This window comes from Dipodomys merriami, unplaced genomic scaffold (assembly GCF_024711535.1).
Source record: "Dipodomys merriami isolate MVZ:Mamm:240054 unplaced genomic scaffold, mDipMer1.0.p SCAF_6, whole genome shotgun sequence".
NCBI lineage: Eukaryota > Metazoa > Chordata > Mammalia > Rodentia > Heteromyidae > Dipodomys > Dipodomys merriami.
The window spans coordinates 20,000,899-20,019,897 of record NW_027206179.1 but is presented as its reverse complement, the minus strand read 5'-3'; the positions used below and the strand labels follow the sequence as shown (position 1 = coordinate 20,019,897).

The window sequence follows — 18,999 nt, the reverse complement described above, 5'->3', positions numbered from 1 at the left end:
TAAAGCAAGCTGAGCTTACCCTGTAACCACTTACCAGACCCAGGACTCCAGCCGAGCATGCAGGATCTGTAACATCATAGGTCCATTAGAGGCCTTGGAAAGGAAGACACCGGTTAAAATCCACACGAAGGTGCATGTGCTAGATAGATTGATAAAACACCCATCAGGATGCCTGGCCGAGTGACCATCCCACTGGAGACAATGTCATAGTGGTGGGTTCTGGACAGGCTATAGCATGTGTGGACATGCTGGATGCTCCAGTTAACCAAGTCCAGTGCAAAAGCATCCTTCTTTCCCAATCTATGCCAGCTTCTTTTTCCCCCTACCACCATCTGCATCCATTCCCACGTGGGAGCTCTATGTTAGTAATGTGTGTATATCTGTGTGTGTGCTGGTCCTGGCGCTTGACTTCGGAGCAGGCACTATCCCTTAGGTATTTCACTCAAGGTTGATGCTCTACCCACTTGAGCCACAGCTTCACATCCAGCCTTTTGGTAGTTAATTGGAGATAAAGGTCCACAGACTTTCTTGTCCAGGCTGGCTTTGAACTGTGATCATCAGATCTCAGTCTCCTAAGTAGCTAGGATTACAGGTGTGAGCCACTGGTGCTCAGTTTATGTGTGGTAGTTTTAAAAAGCAACCCCATTGCATGCCTTTTCATTGTCCATGTGTTATGGTTTTCTGCCTGAGATTTTTCATGTCTGATTCCATATCTTCTTGTAAACTTTTGGGAGAAATTTTCTTGTTAGATATGGTTTCATTTTTAATATAAATTAATTTGCTTGCAGAGCCAGGCTGGGGGTCATTTTACATAATTGGGTCATTAGATACCACCTCATTCACTCCCATTATTGTCATATGCTGATTGCCTGTCCAGACCAAGCCCAGAGAGCCACCTGTTCTCTGTTATAATTTACCCAGCGTGGTGGCTGGTAGACCAGTCCTCTGAAGCCAGCAGAATGAAAGTCCATCTACTGACGAGCCTGGATCTGACGCCATCCAGCTCTGTGGCAGCTTGTGGACACTTTCCCTGACACGAGCAGGTTGAAAACTGCCATCTTCTTGGGATGGGCTTCTCCGTCTTGTCAGCTAGCCTTCTGAAACCTGGCTTTACACCCTGAAAACAGCAATGGAGCAGTTTATCTGCTTGAAAACAGCAAAAGTTTAAAATGTGAACTTGAGGGAAGAGAGGGAAGAATAAACACCCCAAAACCCATGGGGAATACTACCAGACTTGAATCTTTGAGTCCCTTCAGGGGCACTGTTCTTACACTGTGGCCCCAAAGAATCCAGAGACCGTTTGGATCATAAGCCAGTGTATATGGCTCAGTGTGTGTTCTTTGATGACTTATTTTCTAGGCCATCAAAAACTTCTGCTCCTCACCAGGTCAGTTCACTCGAATGGGCCCGTATGCTGTGCCCTGCTCAAGCCCCATTTGGGCACACTCCGTGCAAATAGAACTGCCTGTTTACGAGAGGAGGCTGTTTTAAGAGGGCATTTGTGTGGGGATGTGGACAGGAAAGGGTCAGGCCAACATCAAAGGTAATCTTAAGAAAAGAACCTTCTCTCTGCCTCCTTTTTTTATATTCAGAAAGGTCACTTTAAAGTCAACTATGAGCAACTGGGCCTCTCCTGAGGCGTTGACTTGGTTGTTATTTTTTACTTGTGATTACAATAAGTCATTTATCCCCAAACAGATTTAAGAACAATAAACAAATACAAAAGGAAAAGGAACATCTCATCAATAACAAAGACCGCATCTAAAGGCCTTGAGTTTTGTTCCTCTTTTACATCTCTTTCCAAGTAAAGCAGGAACCCTACAGAGAAAGGAATCCAGAAGATATGAAAGTTACAAAAATAGAAAAAAAGATTCCGTCTTAGTCAGGATCTGGTCACTTCTTGGGAGAAATGGTGCTGAGCACTTAATTCTTATGAGGGCTTATTTGTGAGAAGCTAAAAATGAGTCCTTGTGTACCTTGTGTGGTAAATGGTTCATATTCATATTATCCTGAAAGTATAAAGATACTTTTCTCGATGAATTCAAAGTTCATATTTTGAAGTTGAATTATTAAAAAAAAAAAAAAGGGAAAGAAATAGACTTGTGTGCTACATTGAAAAACGAGGTGCAGGCCTTACCAGTTGCAGCCCAGCTGGTGATGCCAGTCACAAGCGTAACTTTTTAGTTGACTCCAGTGATCCTAGATTTCTTTCCAAGACAGAGGGAGCTCAGATACTAAAAATGTACAATTTGGCCCAATTATATGCTCCCCTCTTCCTCTACCTCCCCCATAGGCTTAATGAAGGACTTGGCGGTACAATTCATCAGCGATAAATAGTCGCTCTGCCCAGAATGTTTATTAGACTGACAGCAGCGTGCACTCTCCTTGCTTTTTTCCCTTGCCACTTATGACTCAGATGAATTTTAATAGGAGCAAAAAGCTTTTATTTGCACTGTAATTTCACTTAAGGATCATATCCTTCAGAAACTGGCAGACGCCTGTTAAGTCTTGATTGCAAAACACACACTCCAGAGTAAAGAAACACGCAGAAGATGTTATTATTCAACCTGTCACAGTGTTGCAAATCTACTTGGAACCTAGGCTATCAAAGCTCTTTGCTGGAGCCCTTCCCCCACCCCTTTTAAATAGGTCCAGCAAAGAGACCACTTGGAGATTTCCTCTGTCCCTGTGTGGAAATCAAAGGGTGAGTTCAGCTCTTGCCTTTGCCTTCCTGCCACCGCGATGCCAACAGGAGGCTTTGAGTAGCAGCCCTCCCTCCGTACAGTGGAGCTGCTCCCGGGATGCTTCTGTCTCACCCAGACACTCACCAGAGTCTTCTGGTAGTGGCTCCAGCAAACCATGTTACCCATTTCTGTTGTATAGATCAAATCATGACTCAGAGATCCGGGATTTTTCCCATTCAGTAAGAATTTTTATTAGAAACATGTTGTTCAATTAGAATAGTTTAAAAATGTCCCCAGTTGTTTGAGAGAGCCATGTGCCGAAGATGCCATGAAAACGCATGGTTGTGCATATTGTTTTCTCTCTGTTTTTAAAATCTTGTGATGCTCTCTCCATCTAGAAGATACTCTCAGTGCATCTCTCTGTATCCTAATCATCTTATTATATCAAAAAGACTATGCCTAAAAACAAAAGCTAACTTTTTGGTTTATAAATTTAACATTATCTGCTATCAAAAAAAATTTTTTTTGAATTTTAAAGATTGTTTTGCCTAAAATGAACACTGAAACCCTTTGTCTTAACTTGCTGATCCAGCCAGTGCCACAGACCTGCTGGGGCATAGGTTTGAGACAGCAGTCTGCTGCCATCTACTGGTGTGTCTTCACAGTGTCATTCCATCCGGTGCTGGGGACTTGAGCTGCCCCAGAAAAGTTTGTGTGCAGTAAAGGGACACAAGTAAAATTCTCACTGTTTATTTCATAAAGTCTCAGATGTTTTTCTTCAAGATTTAAGTGATTGTTATCTATTAGTAATTAACAACTATAGTACTTATTTCAAAAATATTTTTTAAAATAACTGGCCTATATCTGTCAGAAATGAATTTTGAATAGGATTTGAATATAATTTAAAGGACAATTTGAAGTAAAAAAAAAAAAGCTGAAAATTCATGTTGTATGAACATTACTTTTAGAGGACAGTTCTTCATTTAAACTTCGTTATGCTTTTGTTTTGTTTTGTTTTCCTTCAAGTACAAGGTGCACGTCTTTACCAAACTTGCGGCAGAATTGAACAAATTTATGCCAGAAAAAGTGACCGAGGACACAAGCAGCACTCTGCGCTCCCCGATGCCCGGCGTGGTGGTGGCCATCTCTGTCAAACCTGGAGACATGGTAAGGGCTGCGTCTACCGCTGTGGGGATGTGTAACACTCAGACTTGCATAGCAGAGCAGCGCATGTCACACCCTCCGCAGTTCTTGACTCTCACGGTGCTCACAGAACAGCTCAGTAGATTTTGTGCACTCTTTGTCTATCGTTTCATGTTTAAACTGTGTTAGTAACAGTCTTCCCGGTGTGTCCCCTGGAGGATCTGGGAGAGGAAGAAAAATGAGGGCATTTCTTAAATGCATTGTTTCAGGGAAGTATTTTACCTAAAAATGGCCGTTCAGTCCCCAGGACTCTGTACTGATGCTGTCCTAAAAAAAACCTTACCCTAACTGCTAATCCTCTGGTGGGGAATTTCTGTGTGATTTCTGGACAAGATGTCTAATTGGGAATGCGAGTTCAGGAAAGGTTAATCCTGTAATCTGTACAGTGCTAGCATACTTCCGGAACATAGGAAGTAGAATTTAGGATCACAGTTTTAAGGTTTTCATCTTGACCTTGTGAAAGCAAAAGCAAAGCCACATTAATGTTTACCCATGTGTTCAGTCTCAAGATAACTAAGCTATGGATGAACTGGCATGTGTTGCTTTTTTATTTTTTGGGTTTGTTTTTAGAGCACATTGATTAGTACCAAAAGTAAAAAGAATACCGGATGCAGCCACAAGATCTCAGAAGGCTTAAGTGCTTGCATTTTTATTTCTGTACAGGAGGACAGCAGCTAAACATGATGGGCTTTCATGAGTCACAAGTGATTCTCTTTTGTCTGAGTGAAGTCACTGGGCTTACACACTTTCTTACAAAGATTGTGTTAAAATGCTCCCTGATTTCTTTATTCTTATAGATAAAACATTTCGTTAACACTGAAATAAACTAACATAGCTGGCAGTGGCTTCTAGAAAAGTATTTCATATAAGAATACCGAGTATAAGTGATCAGGTTCAGTTATTTTAAATGATTAATCCGGAAAGTGATATAGGAACCTGGGAAACTAACTTCCCATTCTTCCCCTGACGATATGAAAGGAGGACTGCCGGCTTGCCAGACAAGCTAAGAGGCTGGGTTAGATGACTTTCTCCATTTACTTTGAAAGCATGGAAATTCTTGGGAAAAACAGCATTCATGGAGACCACAGACACCAGATGAGAGGCTGTGGGAGAGATGATCTGTGAAATTTCTGTGTGTGTGTTGAGTTTAAGGGAGGTGTTTGCCTTGTGAATCTTCTTTCTGCAGGATTGGGGCAGTAAGAGAACGCTCCTTGACCTTGACGCTAACAGTCGCATGTGTAATGCATCAGAGAAGCTGTGGAATCTCTAGCGACTCCATGTCTCAGGGATAGGTTGGAAAGCAATATGAAGGATTTGGGGTATTTTTGTAGTTTTTTTTTTTTTTTTTGTAGAATACTTCTGTAGGTATTCTAGTTTTCTTTTTTGTTTTTGTTTTCATTCTTAAGGTTTCTCTGGAAGGCACACAGTGTACTGCCAGCCGGTGCCTGTCAGTCCTAGTGGCTTTAATTGTGTGTGTGTGTGTGTGTGTGTAAGTAAGCAATAAGTATTCAGCTTAAATCCTTACTTTGCTAACACCTGAGTCCAAGATTAATGGTTAGTAGTAGGAAGGTAGTGAAGGAAGGAGTAAGCTCCTGCCTCCAGCAAGGAAGGATTGAGGTTACAGTCACACACACACACACACACACACACACACACACACACACACACACACACACACACACACACACACACACACACACACACACACACACACACACACACACACACACACACACACACACACACACACACACACACACACACACACACACACACACACTGCTCAGCAGATGGACATGCATGAAGAGTTTAAAGACCAGGCTACTAACCATACTTCACTCTTCCATAAACTAAAAGGAAGGGTTCATCTTCATCATTTGCACTTTCTGCTCGTAAGTTAAGGTGGGCCTGCCAGGCATTGGTAAAAGGAGAAGGGCGAGTTTAGTGCCTGCAACAGAGGGGTAGCTACTATCAATCATTAAACACTCAAGATGGTTTAATCGGAGAAATCACTATTGAATCTGTCAGTGTAGAGCAACGGGGCTGGGTGTTATGTCATTGCTCTGAGGGCCATGCATTGAGGGGGCTTGTTGTCTGGTACCCCTCACCTTCATTCCACATGCTCTTTGCCCAAGAGTGCCTGGTGGCTGAGGTAGAATACTTGTGTCCTTTAATTTCTCACTTTGGGTCCTCTCAGTACATCCTTTCATATTCCATGCCATGTGGCATGATAAAACACAGTGAGAAGTTCCATTTGGTGGGTCTTATAACAACATCTCTTATAAATTTTGTCTCATGTAATTAAAATACTAGAAATTTCACTTGGATCAAAGGCACAGCCCTTTTTATAAGGCCAATATAAGAAAATACTACTTGAAACACTTCAAATTTTACAGTTTAAATCATTTGAACATTGCAGGGCAGGTTGTGTTTTTCTTAGTAATAACAGTAGCTGAGTGAGGTTTCACTGTTACCAGTAGAAATTTAATGGAACCAATCATCTCTGTCCTTTCGAGGAAAACAAGGATCCACACACCACCAAGGGTTTGCAAGTATTCTATTCATCTTGCAAGTATCTATTCTTCTTTCAAGTATTCTATTTTTCTTTATGTATAATTTTGTTATAGAAATCTGTCATTTCTATGCTTTAAGAAAAATTTGACAAATAAGATGGTGTATCTCTTAATAAGTTCTACCAAAATGTCACATAAATCATCCATAGCAAACAGTTTAAACAGTGTGAAAACCTGATAGAGAAAGAAGAGCGTTGGTGCTGTGTGGAAGGGGTCTGTGACCGCACAGGGCTTGGGGAGGGGGGGGAGAAGAGGGGTGGAGAGCTAATACTAGTTGCTGGGGACACTTCCCTGCCCTGTACAAAAGCTTCTTGTTTCAAATACTCTTAGCAGAAGTTTCTCGTGCCTTTCTGTCTTTGTAATGAACTATTTAATATTAAATGTAGCAGCAACATGATTGTATAATAATTTTTGAATGTATACAGAAGGAATATTAGTATTTAGTAAAATGCAGGCAGACTGTGAGTAGAGTAAAAAAATCATGAATGAGCCAGCTCCTGTGGCTCACACCTGTCTGTAATCTTAGCTATTCAGGAGGCTGGGATCTGAGGGTTGCAGGTCAAAGCCATCTTGGGCAGGAAAGTCCCTGAAACCCTTATCTCTAAGTATGAGCAAAAAAGTTCATGGACAGCGCCCAGGTCCTGAGTTCAAGCCCCAGGACCCACACACAGACACATACCCATGCACGTGCGCATGTGCGTGCGTAGACACGTGCCCGCGCGCACACACACACACACACAAAAAGTTCACAAATTTAATTCACAAACTACAAATTGATAAATCCATTTCTACCTCTTTTTTTTATGCCTTCTGAAAATGTTTTTTCAGTGAAAGTTGAATTTAAAAAATAACTTTTTCCATACATGTAATACTACCATAAACTGAGAACACTTCTGTAAATAAATTTAATATTTGTATAGCTGTTTTAATTTTTTTTTTTTTTTTTTTTTGTCGGTCATGGGGCTTGAACTCTGGGCCTGGGCGCTGTCCCTCAGCTCTTCGCTCAAGGCGAGTGCTCTACCACTTGAGCTACAGCGCCACTTCCGGTTTTCTGGTGGTTTATTGGAGATAGGAGTCTCACGGTTTCTCCTGCCCGGGCTGGCTTTGAACCGCGATCCTCAGATCTCAGCCTCCTGAGTAGCTAGGATTACAGGCGTGAGCCACCAGCGCCCGGCAGCTGTTTTAATTTTTAAACCTGTCTTTATGATATTCTTGAACAAAAAAAAGTATTTAAAATTTTAAAAGTACCTTTCAGAATAATGGTGTAATACATTCTTGTCATGTGTTAACCTTAGACTTACAATCTTCACTTCCAATGCATGGTTTTCATTTTGAATTTAAAATATAAAGTAATTTTTTTTTTTTTTTTTGTCGGTCATGGGGCTTGAACTCTGGGCCTGGGCGCTGTCCCTCAGCTCTTCAGTTCAAGGCGAGCGCTCTACCACTTGAGCTACAGCGCCACTTCCGGTTTTCTGGTGGTTTATTGGAGATAGGAGTCTCACGGTCTCTCCTGCCCGGGCTGGCTTTGAACCGCGATCCTCAGATCTCAGCCTCCTGAATAGCTAGGATTACAGGCGTGAGCCACCAGCGCCCGGCTCTAAAATAAATATTTTTGAGTGCATTTGTTACTTTTTTTGTGTGTGCTAGTGCTAGGACTTGAACTCAAGCTCTGGGCACTGTCCTTGAGCTTTTTTGTTCAAGGTTAGTGCTATACCACTTAAGCCACAGCTCCACTTCTGGCTTTTTTTCCCCCCCCAGTTAATTGGAGATAAGAGTCTCAGGACTTTCTTGCCCAGACTGGCTTTAAATCATGATCCTGAGATCTCAGCCTCCTGAGTAGCTAGGATTACAGGCTTGAGCCACCCTTGGCCAGTTTTGTTAGCTTTTGATAACAGAAAACAACAACAGAACAAACCAATAAAATAGAGCCACACTAAGTAGATATTCAACAGTACATTTATTTATGATTCTTTCAACTTATAAGTTCTATAATCACCTTAGATTTTTCATAAAAAACTTTCATATAATATATCAGAAAATAAAGCAAGACAACCTATAAGAAGGCTCTATATCAAATTTCTTTTTGATGGGCAATTTATGACACTAAGTAAAATAACAGGGAGGCAGTAAGTACCTGTTGCTGCTGTTTCTTGCTACTCATCTGGCTTTCATGAGTAAGATAGCCTTATGTTTATGTTTATGGGGCCAAGATGCAGATCTACTTGGTGTTGAGACTGGCCTTTTAGAGAGGGCAATTAGCCATGTTAGACTGTTGCTCTCTTGAACAATGCCCTTTGTGGGAAAATGGTATCCATACAGCATACCAATAAATGTAATGTTTGTAGTCTATTCCTATTGCCTGGATAGAAATAATGCTAACACCCAGGTTTCATCCTTTTTTCCCCCCCTGGTTGCATCTGCTCCCTTGGGGAAAGCCTCCGGCACATGGGTGAATGGACTGTGAGAATTGCACATCCCTGGTACATCCTTGTACACACACCCTCACACACACCCCCCCACCCCCTCCCCACACCCTTCCACTCCAGAGATTAGATACTTGACATTACAGCAGAGCTTAAGGGAATGGCAAATAAACTTGGTGAGAGTCCTTGGTCTATTTATTTTTTCATTCTGGGAAGGACAGCTTTGACAACGCCTTAGCTCTCGGGTGTCTACAGAGAAGGGTGGACTGGCCTCGTACTTCTCTGATGTGGCACCTAGGTGCCTTCTTCAGCCTGCTGTGCGTAACTGGTAGAGATGCTGCTTGCCGGTGGGGTGGTTGTTCCACTTTCCGGGTACTTTGATTACAGTCATCAAGGGATGGCGGTAAGTAAATTTTCATGTTGTGCAGTAGTGGTTATTACACAGGATGCCAGTTTTGTTCCCAGTTCCCACATTGTGTTCCCTAATATGTAGACAGAGGTTCACATATTCATGAACATTGTGAAATGTTTACATCATGAACTACTACAAACATACAGAAAGTTATTGAGAATAACTGCATAGGCATCGTGTAGTCTTTGTTGGCCTTTCCCATGTTTGTTTTGGATTTTATTTAGCAGTCAGACATTGTATACGCACCATGAACTTGCCCAATGCTGTTTTTCAGTCTTACTTGCCCTGTCTTCAGGGGTAATCGTTCTTCTGAATTTGGCCTTTTACTCTTTTTTTTTTTTTTCAGATAGCATTTATATTTACATTTTGGGGATAGTTTTGGTTTGAAGGGTAACAACTGGGGAATTTTGACAATTTAACTTAGCAATAATTGTCAGAATTACATAAAAGCACTTCGGTGGATCAATCAATACATTAAATACTGTAGGAGAGTCTTGTGCAAACTTGGCATTTATTTTATTGTTCAAGGAATGATCTTGAGATGAAAGAGCACGCTATCTTTGTTTTAAGTATGTTTGAATGACCATCTTCCACTTTACCAAGACTGAAAGTACCTTCATGTAAGAATGAGAACCATCATTTCACTGAGCCTTTAAAACAGCCTGCTTCACAAAGGTAGACAATTTAGACCGACTTCTTGCAGATATTGTAAAAGATACCAACTTTAACTTGCTTTCTTTGTAACTGTAGGGTTTGGGTCTGGTTTGGAGCTAGATTCGAGGGCGGCAAGCAATAGTATTTTTCTCTGTTTTAAAGATGTTTCAGAAAACAGAACTTGTTTCATGTTGGCTACCGTCTGCATTCCTTCCCTGAGCTCCCTGTTCCCAACTGCTCCATTCCAGGGAGACCCAGATGAGGGACAAGGCAGCACCTGGCACACCACAGCCATGGGCCTCTGCTTCAACTGAGGGCCTCCGCTGGGCACGGAGTCCTCACAGGAGGACAGCATCTCCAGATAGAGGCTTGGTGGCGTTCCTGACGGCTGCTTCTCCTCTTTGTAATTTCATGACCATTTCGTTTTTGCTTAGATGCTGACCTCTTGTGTGGTCCTTTGGGAGGGGTACCTGTCCGCTCAGGAAACAGCCTATCTGTGCAGCTCAGAAAGAGGAAGTCAGGATAATCAGATTGCAGCCTGCCTTTTAACAAGCCCAAACTGCCTTCTTCAGATCTCAGCACCTTAAAATGTGTGGCACATGGGCACCTGTGTTTTTAGTGGCACAACCTCTAAAAGTGGAATGGAAAGGGTTTTTTTTTTCTTGTGTGGTGCAGTCAGCAGGGTTGACATTGATCCCTGGTTTTCGGGGGCCCCGGTGCAACAGAAGGGGAGACCGCAGCGGGCCGGTAAGCTTCTGAGCCTTCTGTCTCATTTGGCAGGAGCACAGAACATAGGACAACAAAAGAAGGCTCCCTTTTTCCATAAAAATTCATCCTCCCTCCCACCCCTCCCCCAGAAAGGGGACTGAATTTTTCAGCTGCACACAGCGATTTGGTGCTCACTGTTGCAGGGAAACAGTTGCTGTCTGAACAGGCAGGAAACAGTTTTCTTTTAATTGCCGAAATCATTCGGAAGTGCTCCGTGCCCTGCTTCTATACAGCAGATGCTGCGCATTAATTGGCCTGTGTAGAAGTGACCCAGGGTTCCTTGCAGCGGGCCCAATTTTAGGCAGAGGGTTTAAATAGCTTATTTATTATTTTGTATAATCTGGCGTACATTATGTGCTCCTGCACGTGTTGTGTTTCATGGTCTGCAGTTTCTAATGTCTTGTGGGTTTCAAAACCTGTGTTTCTCTGGTAATGTACTAGCAGCAGGTAAGCTCAAAATACCATCCATCAGGAGCTAATTTTTTATCCAGATATTCCAATGACTGATGAACCTGTCTTTTGTATGAATGTTTAGCACAGTAGAAAGCCATATGCCACTGGCACTGTTTCCTCTGCGTTCTTTACCGTTGCTGGTGAGTGGGCTTCCGAGGGGGGAGCAAACTTGACGCCATTTGCGTCCTCCTGCCTCTATTTAAACAACTGCACCTTTAAAAACAGCCCTGGGTTTGGATGACAAAAGAGGGCAGGGGCTGTCTTAAAGGAAACCCAACTCCCATAATGATTTTCTTGATCAGAAGTCTGACTCCACACTCTTAATAGGGAACCTTGTTTTGTTCCTCCCCGTCTGTTGCAAACAGACCTCAGTCCATTAGAAGGGCCTCCCTTGTGTGGGAAGACCACAGCTGTTACTGTAAATCTCATCCAGTCACTGTATCACCCCCATTTTGTGGCTCTGAAGGATGAAATTGAGAAATGGAATACTGTGCAGTCATCCTTTACATCTCCAATTTTAGGCCCTTGCCATCATTTTCATGCTTTTATTCCAAATCAAATAACATTAGTGGGCTACCCCACCTTCTGGTGAGTATCCCGTCCCAAGTGCAGCTCTCAAGTCTCTACTTTGGGGGGCTTTCTTTTGTGCTTGATGGAGATCCCCCACCCCCAGCCTCTCTCCTGGAGCAGTCGTAGGGCAGTGGCAGTTTGCAGTTGCAGGGAAAGCGTTGTCAGCTGTGTCCCTCTCCGAGCATGTGCTCCGGGAGGGGAGGGGCGTGCGTGGAGACGCTTGTGTGGTTTGTAATCTTTGTGGAAGGAGTGAAGAGGACTTGGTGGAAGGAGATTGGGGGCTTTAATCTGAAACAAGATGTGGCTTAAATCATTAGCACAACAAAGCATACTATAAGCTTCAAGATAAAAGTCTCTGGGGAAAAAGTCCTCTGAAAATAAATGGAACTTGATAGATTTCCATATCATTTATAACTTCCCTTAATTACACTTGGATGACTTGCCAGCAAAACTGGGAAATTGGCAGCCTCCATCCATTAGAGTCATTTTGCCGACCATGGCAAGCAGCTGGCTTCACTAGATTTTATTTCCCATCACTCACAATTAATCATCAGCTGGAGATGTCTGAAACTCTTCAGCACAGAGCAATGCTGGGTGACATTCAGGCCCCCAAACATGTGAAAATCTGCTGAGTAAAAGGGGTGAGCTCTCTCTCCAGCTTACTCATTTAGGGACAAGGCTGGCTCCTGCTTAATGAGCACTGCTCTGATAATCAGATGCGAATGTGAACCCTGACCCCATGTCAGAGGAGAGGATGCAATAAGCTGGATGAAAGATACACGACTCAGGCCTCCAAACTTTGCACTAATTACACAGGGAGTGCAGAAATACATCAGGCCGACTAGGTTCATCAGAAAGACTGGTGAGGCTTGTGACCAGTTACTAAGCCTAACACTGGAGACATCCTGTCACATTCATTAAGTCTTTATCAGATGATTCACAAAAGTGTTAGAGAGACGTGTGTGAACACATGTTGCAGGAGCGAGCCCTGCCATGGGCACTGTCTGGCAGGGACTATGGGCTCAGGAGCCTGCACCGTGTGCCCGAGTATGCTCTGACTTCCTGAGCCCCCTTAGCACTTGGAAGGTGCTGCCCCTGTGGGGTCAGTACCCAGCACTCTGACCTGGGCAGGGGGATCTGTGGTCCAGACACAGCCCCGTGGCGCGGGGAGGCCCCGCTGGCATGCCTCTCATGGGAACTGGACCCAGGCTTGGTGCCCTGGGGGCATATCTTCCAATCGCAGAGACTGAGCACACGTGGTTTGATTGCCAACATTCTCTGATATGCAGCTTACAGTCTAGCTATATCTGCTCTCCTGACTGAACTAGTTTCTTGTTTGTGCTGGAACTGGAGCTTGAACTCGGGGTATCAGGTTTGGACTTGGCCTTTTTTGCTCAGTCTTGGCACTGTACTGCTTGGGTCTGACCTCCATTGCTGGCTTTTTTTGCTGCTTCATTGGAGATAAAAGTCTCGTAGCTTTTTCTGCCTGACCTGGCCTCGAACCACAATCCTTGATATCAGCCTCCTGAGTAGCTTGGATTATAAGTGCAAGCCATTGGCCCCCAACTCTGTGTTATTTTTGGGGTGTGTGTTACAAAGATCTTGTTGTACAAAATATATCACTATCTTCTTGGAGCTACCTCCAAGTTGGGTGTTGATGGCCCTTACTTGTAATCCTCGCTACCCAGGAGGACTAAGGTTCAAAGCCAGCCTGGGAGGAAAGTCCACAAGACTCTTTTCTCCAGTTAATCACCAAAAAGCCAGCAGTGGAAGGTAAAGTATTAGTCTTGAGCAAAAAAGCTCAGGGACAGTGCACACTAGCAAAACTAGGGGAAAGAACTAAGGAGAAGGCCCAGGATCTAACTCTGCAAGTTGGGACAAACTACCAGTCAGGCAGAAAGACAGGATCTCTTCCAGTCAGGATGCTTTTCCTTTGACATCCTTTTCACCAAATTACCAGTGACCCAGTCAGAAGCAGACTATTGGAACAGTAGTACTTCTGATTGGGCCAGGCTAAGTCGGAGGTTTGGGGACCTAGTGCTCATAGTCACCTTCTTGCAACTCTCCATGTTACAAACACTCAGAGCCAGCCAGGGAGAATCACCATCCGTCAGCAGCGATGGCAGAGCCCCCCAGGTGCGTTCTCCATCTCTACTGCTCTCAGGCCCAGCAGGTCCCGGAGGGCAAACGTGGCCCAGTCCACTGTTCTTCACCATGCTCGCTGTACACATCTTTGTTGGGTTGACCGTTGTCCTCTGGTATGGCCCTGGGCTGCAGAAGATTCGCTTAAGGAAGCAGTGGTCTATTCTGATGAGCCAGCACACCCCAAGAGATGGGAGAGAGGGAATGGGGGGACACAGCTGCTGGCAGAGGGACAAGGCTGTGCCCACCTATAAAGGCTGGTGGAGCAGGCTGGAGAGAGCCCTGCACCCTCAGATGCCAACAGAGGAAGATAGGCCAGGTCGGTAGGTAGACGGCCAGCTCACAAGTCTGCCTATCTGTGGAGGGATTAGTGACCAGAGCACAGACCCTACTTTGACTTCCCATAGCACTCTGTTGAGCTTCAGATCCGTCTGCAGGGAGTCATCCTGCTCTGTTGTCTGGGCACCTCATCCGTGGGTTGAAGTTATTTGGGTCTGGCTGCTGGGCAGGCTCTTAGCTCTGTGCAGGCCCTGGGCAGGACCCATGGGGCTTTCCTATGGGAGCTAGCTGAATGGTAGGGGCACCTCAGCAGACCTGTCCTTCTCCTGGCTTTCTTGGCTACTGATTGCCTTTGAAGAGAGAAAGCAAGCCTCTGGAACGATTACGTGTGGAGTAACTGTTCTAACACCTTGGACTCGAGCCTCAGTGTCATCTTGGCACTACCATCTCTGGCCCTCCACGTTTTGAAGAACAACCCTTGCAAGTCGCTGTGCACGGAACGTCGATGCCAGGTGAAACGAATCAAAAAGCGGCAGTGAGCACTGTGTTCAGAGCCCCTCTCAGTCTTTCTCTTCAGTGCCAGCCCCAGAGCCTTGGCATCCCCTCTCTTCCTATATTCTTGTGCCAGGAGAATGCAGCCCCCCACCTGGACAGCAGAGGAAAGAACGCTCGGGCCCAGGCAAGCGGCACTGCCAGCAAGACAGCTTGCGCCTCCCGGGGGGCCGCGAGAGGGACTTGGAGATCATTTGGGGATTGCAGGAAGGAACATTCTCCAGGCGCTTCTGTGGTACCAGCCAGCACAGGCACTGAAATGTGACTGTCCAGGAGCCCCGTCCAGCATGCCCACCAGGCCCCACAGAGTCTCGTTCGACCGTTCCAAAGAGCCAGAGGTCCTGTGCCAAAGAGCTAAGAGAAAAACCTGGCCTAGCTCCTCAGTACTTACCCATCAAGGCCAGAGAAAACTGAAGAAAAAAGTGGCTTTTAGTCACAGCTGATTTCTGGATGGAGGCCTCCACTTTCACCCCCGTGGGTTTGTACCCAGCTCTGCCTGGATTTTCCTCATGGTAAGACGCAGATGCTAGAAGCTGGGCTTGAGTGAGCACCTGCGGCTCTCTGTGCAGGACCAAATGCAGTATGTGCGCATCCCGCAGAGGGAGGGCCAGTGGGCCTCCTGCTCTGACTGAGTAAGCTGCTATTCCCAGCTCCCCAGAAATATAATCTGAAACATGCCTTAAAAAACCCTTTCCTGAGATGAGAGTCCCATAGTGTAATTCACCCCTTTAGTGTACAGTCTAGTGTTTTTCATCTATCTAGAGGTCTGCAACCAACACAATTAATCTTAGAACATTTTTAGCACCCTTGAAAGAAACTTTGTGTGTTTTGTTTTTTTCTCATGGTGTGGGGCTTGTGAGCCACAGCGCCACTTCCGGTTTCCTGGTGGTTTATTGGGGATAAGAGTCTCATGGACTTTCCTGCCTGGGCTGGCTCTGAACTGCAGTCCTCAGATCTCAGCCTCCTGAGTAGCTAGGATTACAGGTGTGAGCCACCAGTGCCCGGCAAAAGAAACTCTATCCATCAGCACCCATTCACCCATCCCCAGTTCAAGCCACTGTAGAAACTTGTTTATTCCAGGCATAGCAGGTAAATGGAAACATTCTGATTGCCAGCACCTCTGTGAGAGTACCGTCCCCAGGGCAGCCCCATAAACAGCATCACCAAACCTCTAGTATCTGGTCATTTCCTGATGAATGAGGACTTGAGGATGAGGGGGAGTAACCTTTCTCTGCTGTCCCTGAAGGATGCAGCTGGGATGGGAAGCGTTAGAGGTCGTTGCTGTTTTGATGAACATTTCAGCATGTGCGACAAAGTACCCTATAATGGCTTCACTGTAGGTATTATTGCAAAATTAGAATGCTTTAAACATCTCATTCCATTTTAAATTTGTTTTCCAGGTAGCGGAAGGTCAGGAAATTTGTGTGATTGAAGCTATGAAGATGCAGAACAGTATGACAGCTGGGAAAACTGGCAAGGTATGTCCCTGAGTTCCCACCCGCTTACCCGGGCCTGGTGATGGGGGCAGAACTTCCACTTTGGAGTCATGCACAGTTCTGGAAAGGACCGAGAGGTGATGTCTACAACCTCTCTTTCCCCTGGGGAGAAAGTAACACACGGGAGCGCTTTCCCGCTGCCTTGGTTCGTCTGTGTGCATATTCAGGTAGCCAAAGGACAATTGTTCTTCACCTTGATGTCTTTCAAATTAAGGGATCTTTAATTTTTAATGTTTACATCTGTCTTGGAGGCAGTTAGTTATCTGATACTTAGATGACACTGCAGGAGACAGTTTCACAGATTGCAAAAATGTAACTAGTCAAGATAATTTCCCCACAAAGAGAATAGTCTATGTAGATGAAGTCTGCAAACCCCATGCATGCACAGAGACCTTAGTGATTCAGAGAAAAGAGAAAAATGTGTCAGTGCTGAAGTTTTCTGAGTGAAACTTCTTGAAGGTCTCTTCCCTCCCTCCCCCCCACCTTTCTTCTCTTGTCTCTTTCTTATCCCAGGGATAGCACTCTACCAGTTGAGCTACAGCTCTATTTCTAGCTTTTTCATAGTTAATTGAAGATAAGAGTCTCATGGACTTTCCTGCCCAGGCTGGCTTCCAACCGTGATCCTCAGATCTCAGCCTCTTGAATAGCTAGGAATACAGGCATGAATCACTGGCAGCTGGCATAGGTTTTTTTTTTGTTTGTTTGTTTTTTGTTTTGTTGTGTTTTGTAAAGCAATCACTTCGTTGTCTTCCTGTGACTGAGACCGTTAGTAGGAAAATGGCCCTTTTCCAAAAGATGTCTGCATATGGCCATGTCTGTGGAATGGAGGGTGCCCCAGCGGAGCAGCAGCAGGGGTGGCAGTGACCTGCACTGGGCCACACCTGGGGACCCAGGTGCAGAGAGAGATGTTACTTTACAACTAAGCTTGCATCAGAAGCCCAGCGTCTGTCCATCTGGTAGTCTATCATCCCAAAAGTGCAATGAAACTGATTCCGAGAGGAAGGCCACAGGGCTACCCGGCGTTCTCCCTAGAGAGAGCAGAGGCCCCTGTGCACAGGGCGGCAGGACGGCCGGGCCATGGTCCATAGTATTGATGGAATAGAAGGGCACGATTTAGTGTTTTAGGAACCCTTTCTTGAGTTGATTTTTAAAATAGACAAGAAAACCTGTGTTTGTTCTTAGTGATTATTTCACATTTACCTAGCACTAGTATCAGAACCTATCTGTCCATGACAAGAATTTGGCCTAGTTGTGGGGACCAAGAATGAGGGCCGCATTCTAGCCCAGGCCGCTGTGGCTAGGTGGAGGTGCCCATGCAGGGAGCAGGCCCAGGCTGGGTGTCCTGTGTTCTCATTGCCGAGCGCTCGCGGCAGCCCTCTCCCCAGCCGCCGAGAGCTGAGGGCTGCTGCTGGGCGCCCATGAGCTCTGTCTTAGGCCCAACTGCTAGCTGGAGTCCCTCCCATCCATCTCCTCACCCACCCTACTCCCAGGCATTCTAGAGTCTAACCCAATAAAGCTCAGTGGGCTCTGGCCTTGCTCGGGGCTCCTGAGGGTTACTTAGAGAACCAGTCTGCAGTGGAAGCACACCCTCTGCCCTTTAGAGTTGTCCCATCGTGTAAAAGGTCAGCATCATGGCGTCCAGATAATGAAGCAGCAGTACTTTGCCCCAGAGAGCACTGCTGAGCGAGGCCTCTGAAGAACCCGTTGTTCCTAAAAAACTTCAGGGTCTGTTTAGGCTGCTCGTGGTGGAGGGGCAGGGATGCAGGCCAGCACCACCCCAGCTGTTGCTGCCATTTTGAGTGTTTGCCACTTGGTTAGAACCCATTGCTCATTCTCATACCCAAGCAACCACCCTTTAAGGAGGTAGATGATCGCCTCTTAATATGCTCTGGCTCCCTCCCTACCTGTTTTAAATTAAACATATATTTGAATGAGAAGACATGGGTCCATGGGTCCACATCTACTCTACATGCCCCTCGGGGCAGCCACAGAGCTACGGGCTTCCTGAATGTCTTTATTTCTCTTAGGAGACAGATGAGTGGGCTACGCAGGTTCTCCTTTGAATCCCTACCCCAGATCTTGTATTATCAATTCTTAAAACCCTTCTATAACCATAACCCATAGCAGAGTGGGTATCTGGGAATATGGAAGTCTCCAGCATGGACTTTAAGACTGGCCAGGCCCTGGGAGTCTATTGCCAAAGTCCAGCCAGCAAACCATAGCTGAGATTCCCAGAGAAGTTTCGGTGGGCTGACAGGAAGAGACAGAGAGGGACAGGCAGACAGCCGTCCTTCATCCGGGTTTCCCTGGATGAGCAGAGCAGCTCAGCTGGCTGAGCCTGAGCTACCAGGCCTGCCCATGTGCTTTCTGACAGGGGTTAGGGGACTGCCCCCTCCTGCTGCAGTCGCCGATACTCACTCTGCCCCGTTTCTTCAATTCAAGGTGAAGCTGGTGCACTGTAAAACTGGAGACACAGTTGGAGAAGGAGATCTGCTCGTGGAGCTGGAATGAAGTATTTATAGTCACCGCCTAATTAGCCATTTGTGTTACTCTCACACGCAACTTTCAGGCATTTTACAGGAATACTCCTGGACAGCAGGTTTTACATCAGCATATTTATTCCTCAGAAGTAGCAACATTCTGCCAAAAAAAATCACCAATGGAAATTTTCATTGATATAAATACTTGTACATACGATTTGTACTTCTGCTGTGAGATTTCCTAGTGTCAAAATTCAATCAATAAAACCAAGCATTTGTCTAAATATTAGTCTGCCCTTTTTTTTTGAAT

General features: G+C 45.2%; 1 protein-coding gene across 1 annotated transcript in view; it reads left to right on the top strand.

Annotated features, from left to right (window-relative positions):
- Pcca (propionyl-CoA carboxylase subunit alpha) overlaps positions 1 to 18,973 on the top strand; it is a 296,255-nt gene extending 277,282 nt beyond the window's left edge. The window contains exons 22-24 of the mRNA XM_070002672.1: positions 3,711 to 3,851; positions 16,114 to 16,191; positions 18,652 to 18,973. Of these exons, the coding sequence (XP_069858773.1) occupies positions 3,711 to 3,851; positions 16,114 to 16,191; positions 18,652 to 18,720 (288 nt within the window). The 3' untranslated portion in view covers positions 18,721 to 18,973. The remainder of the gene's footprint in view (positions 1 to 3,710; positions 3,852 to 16,113; positions 16,192 to 18,651) is intronic.
- The last annotated feature ends 26 nt before the right edge of the window (positions 18,974 to 18,999 follow it).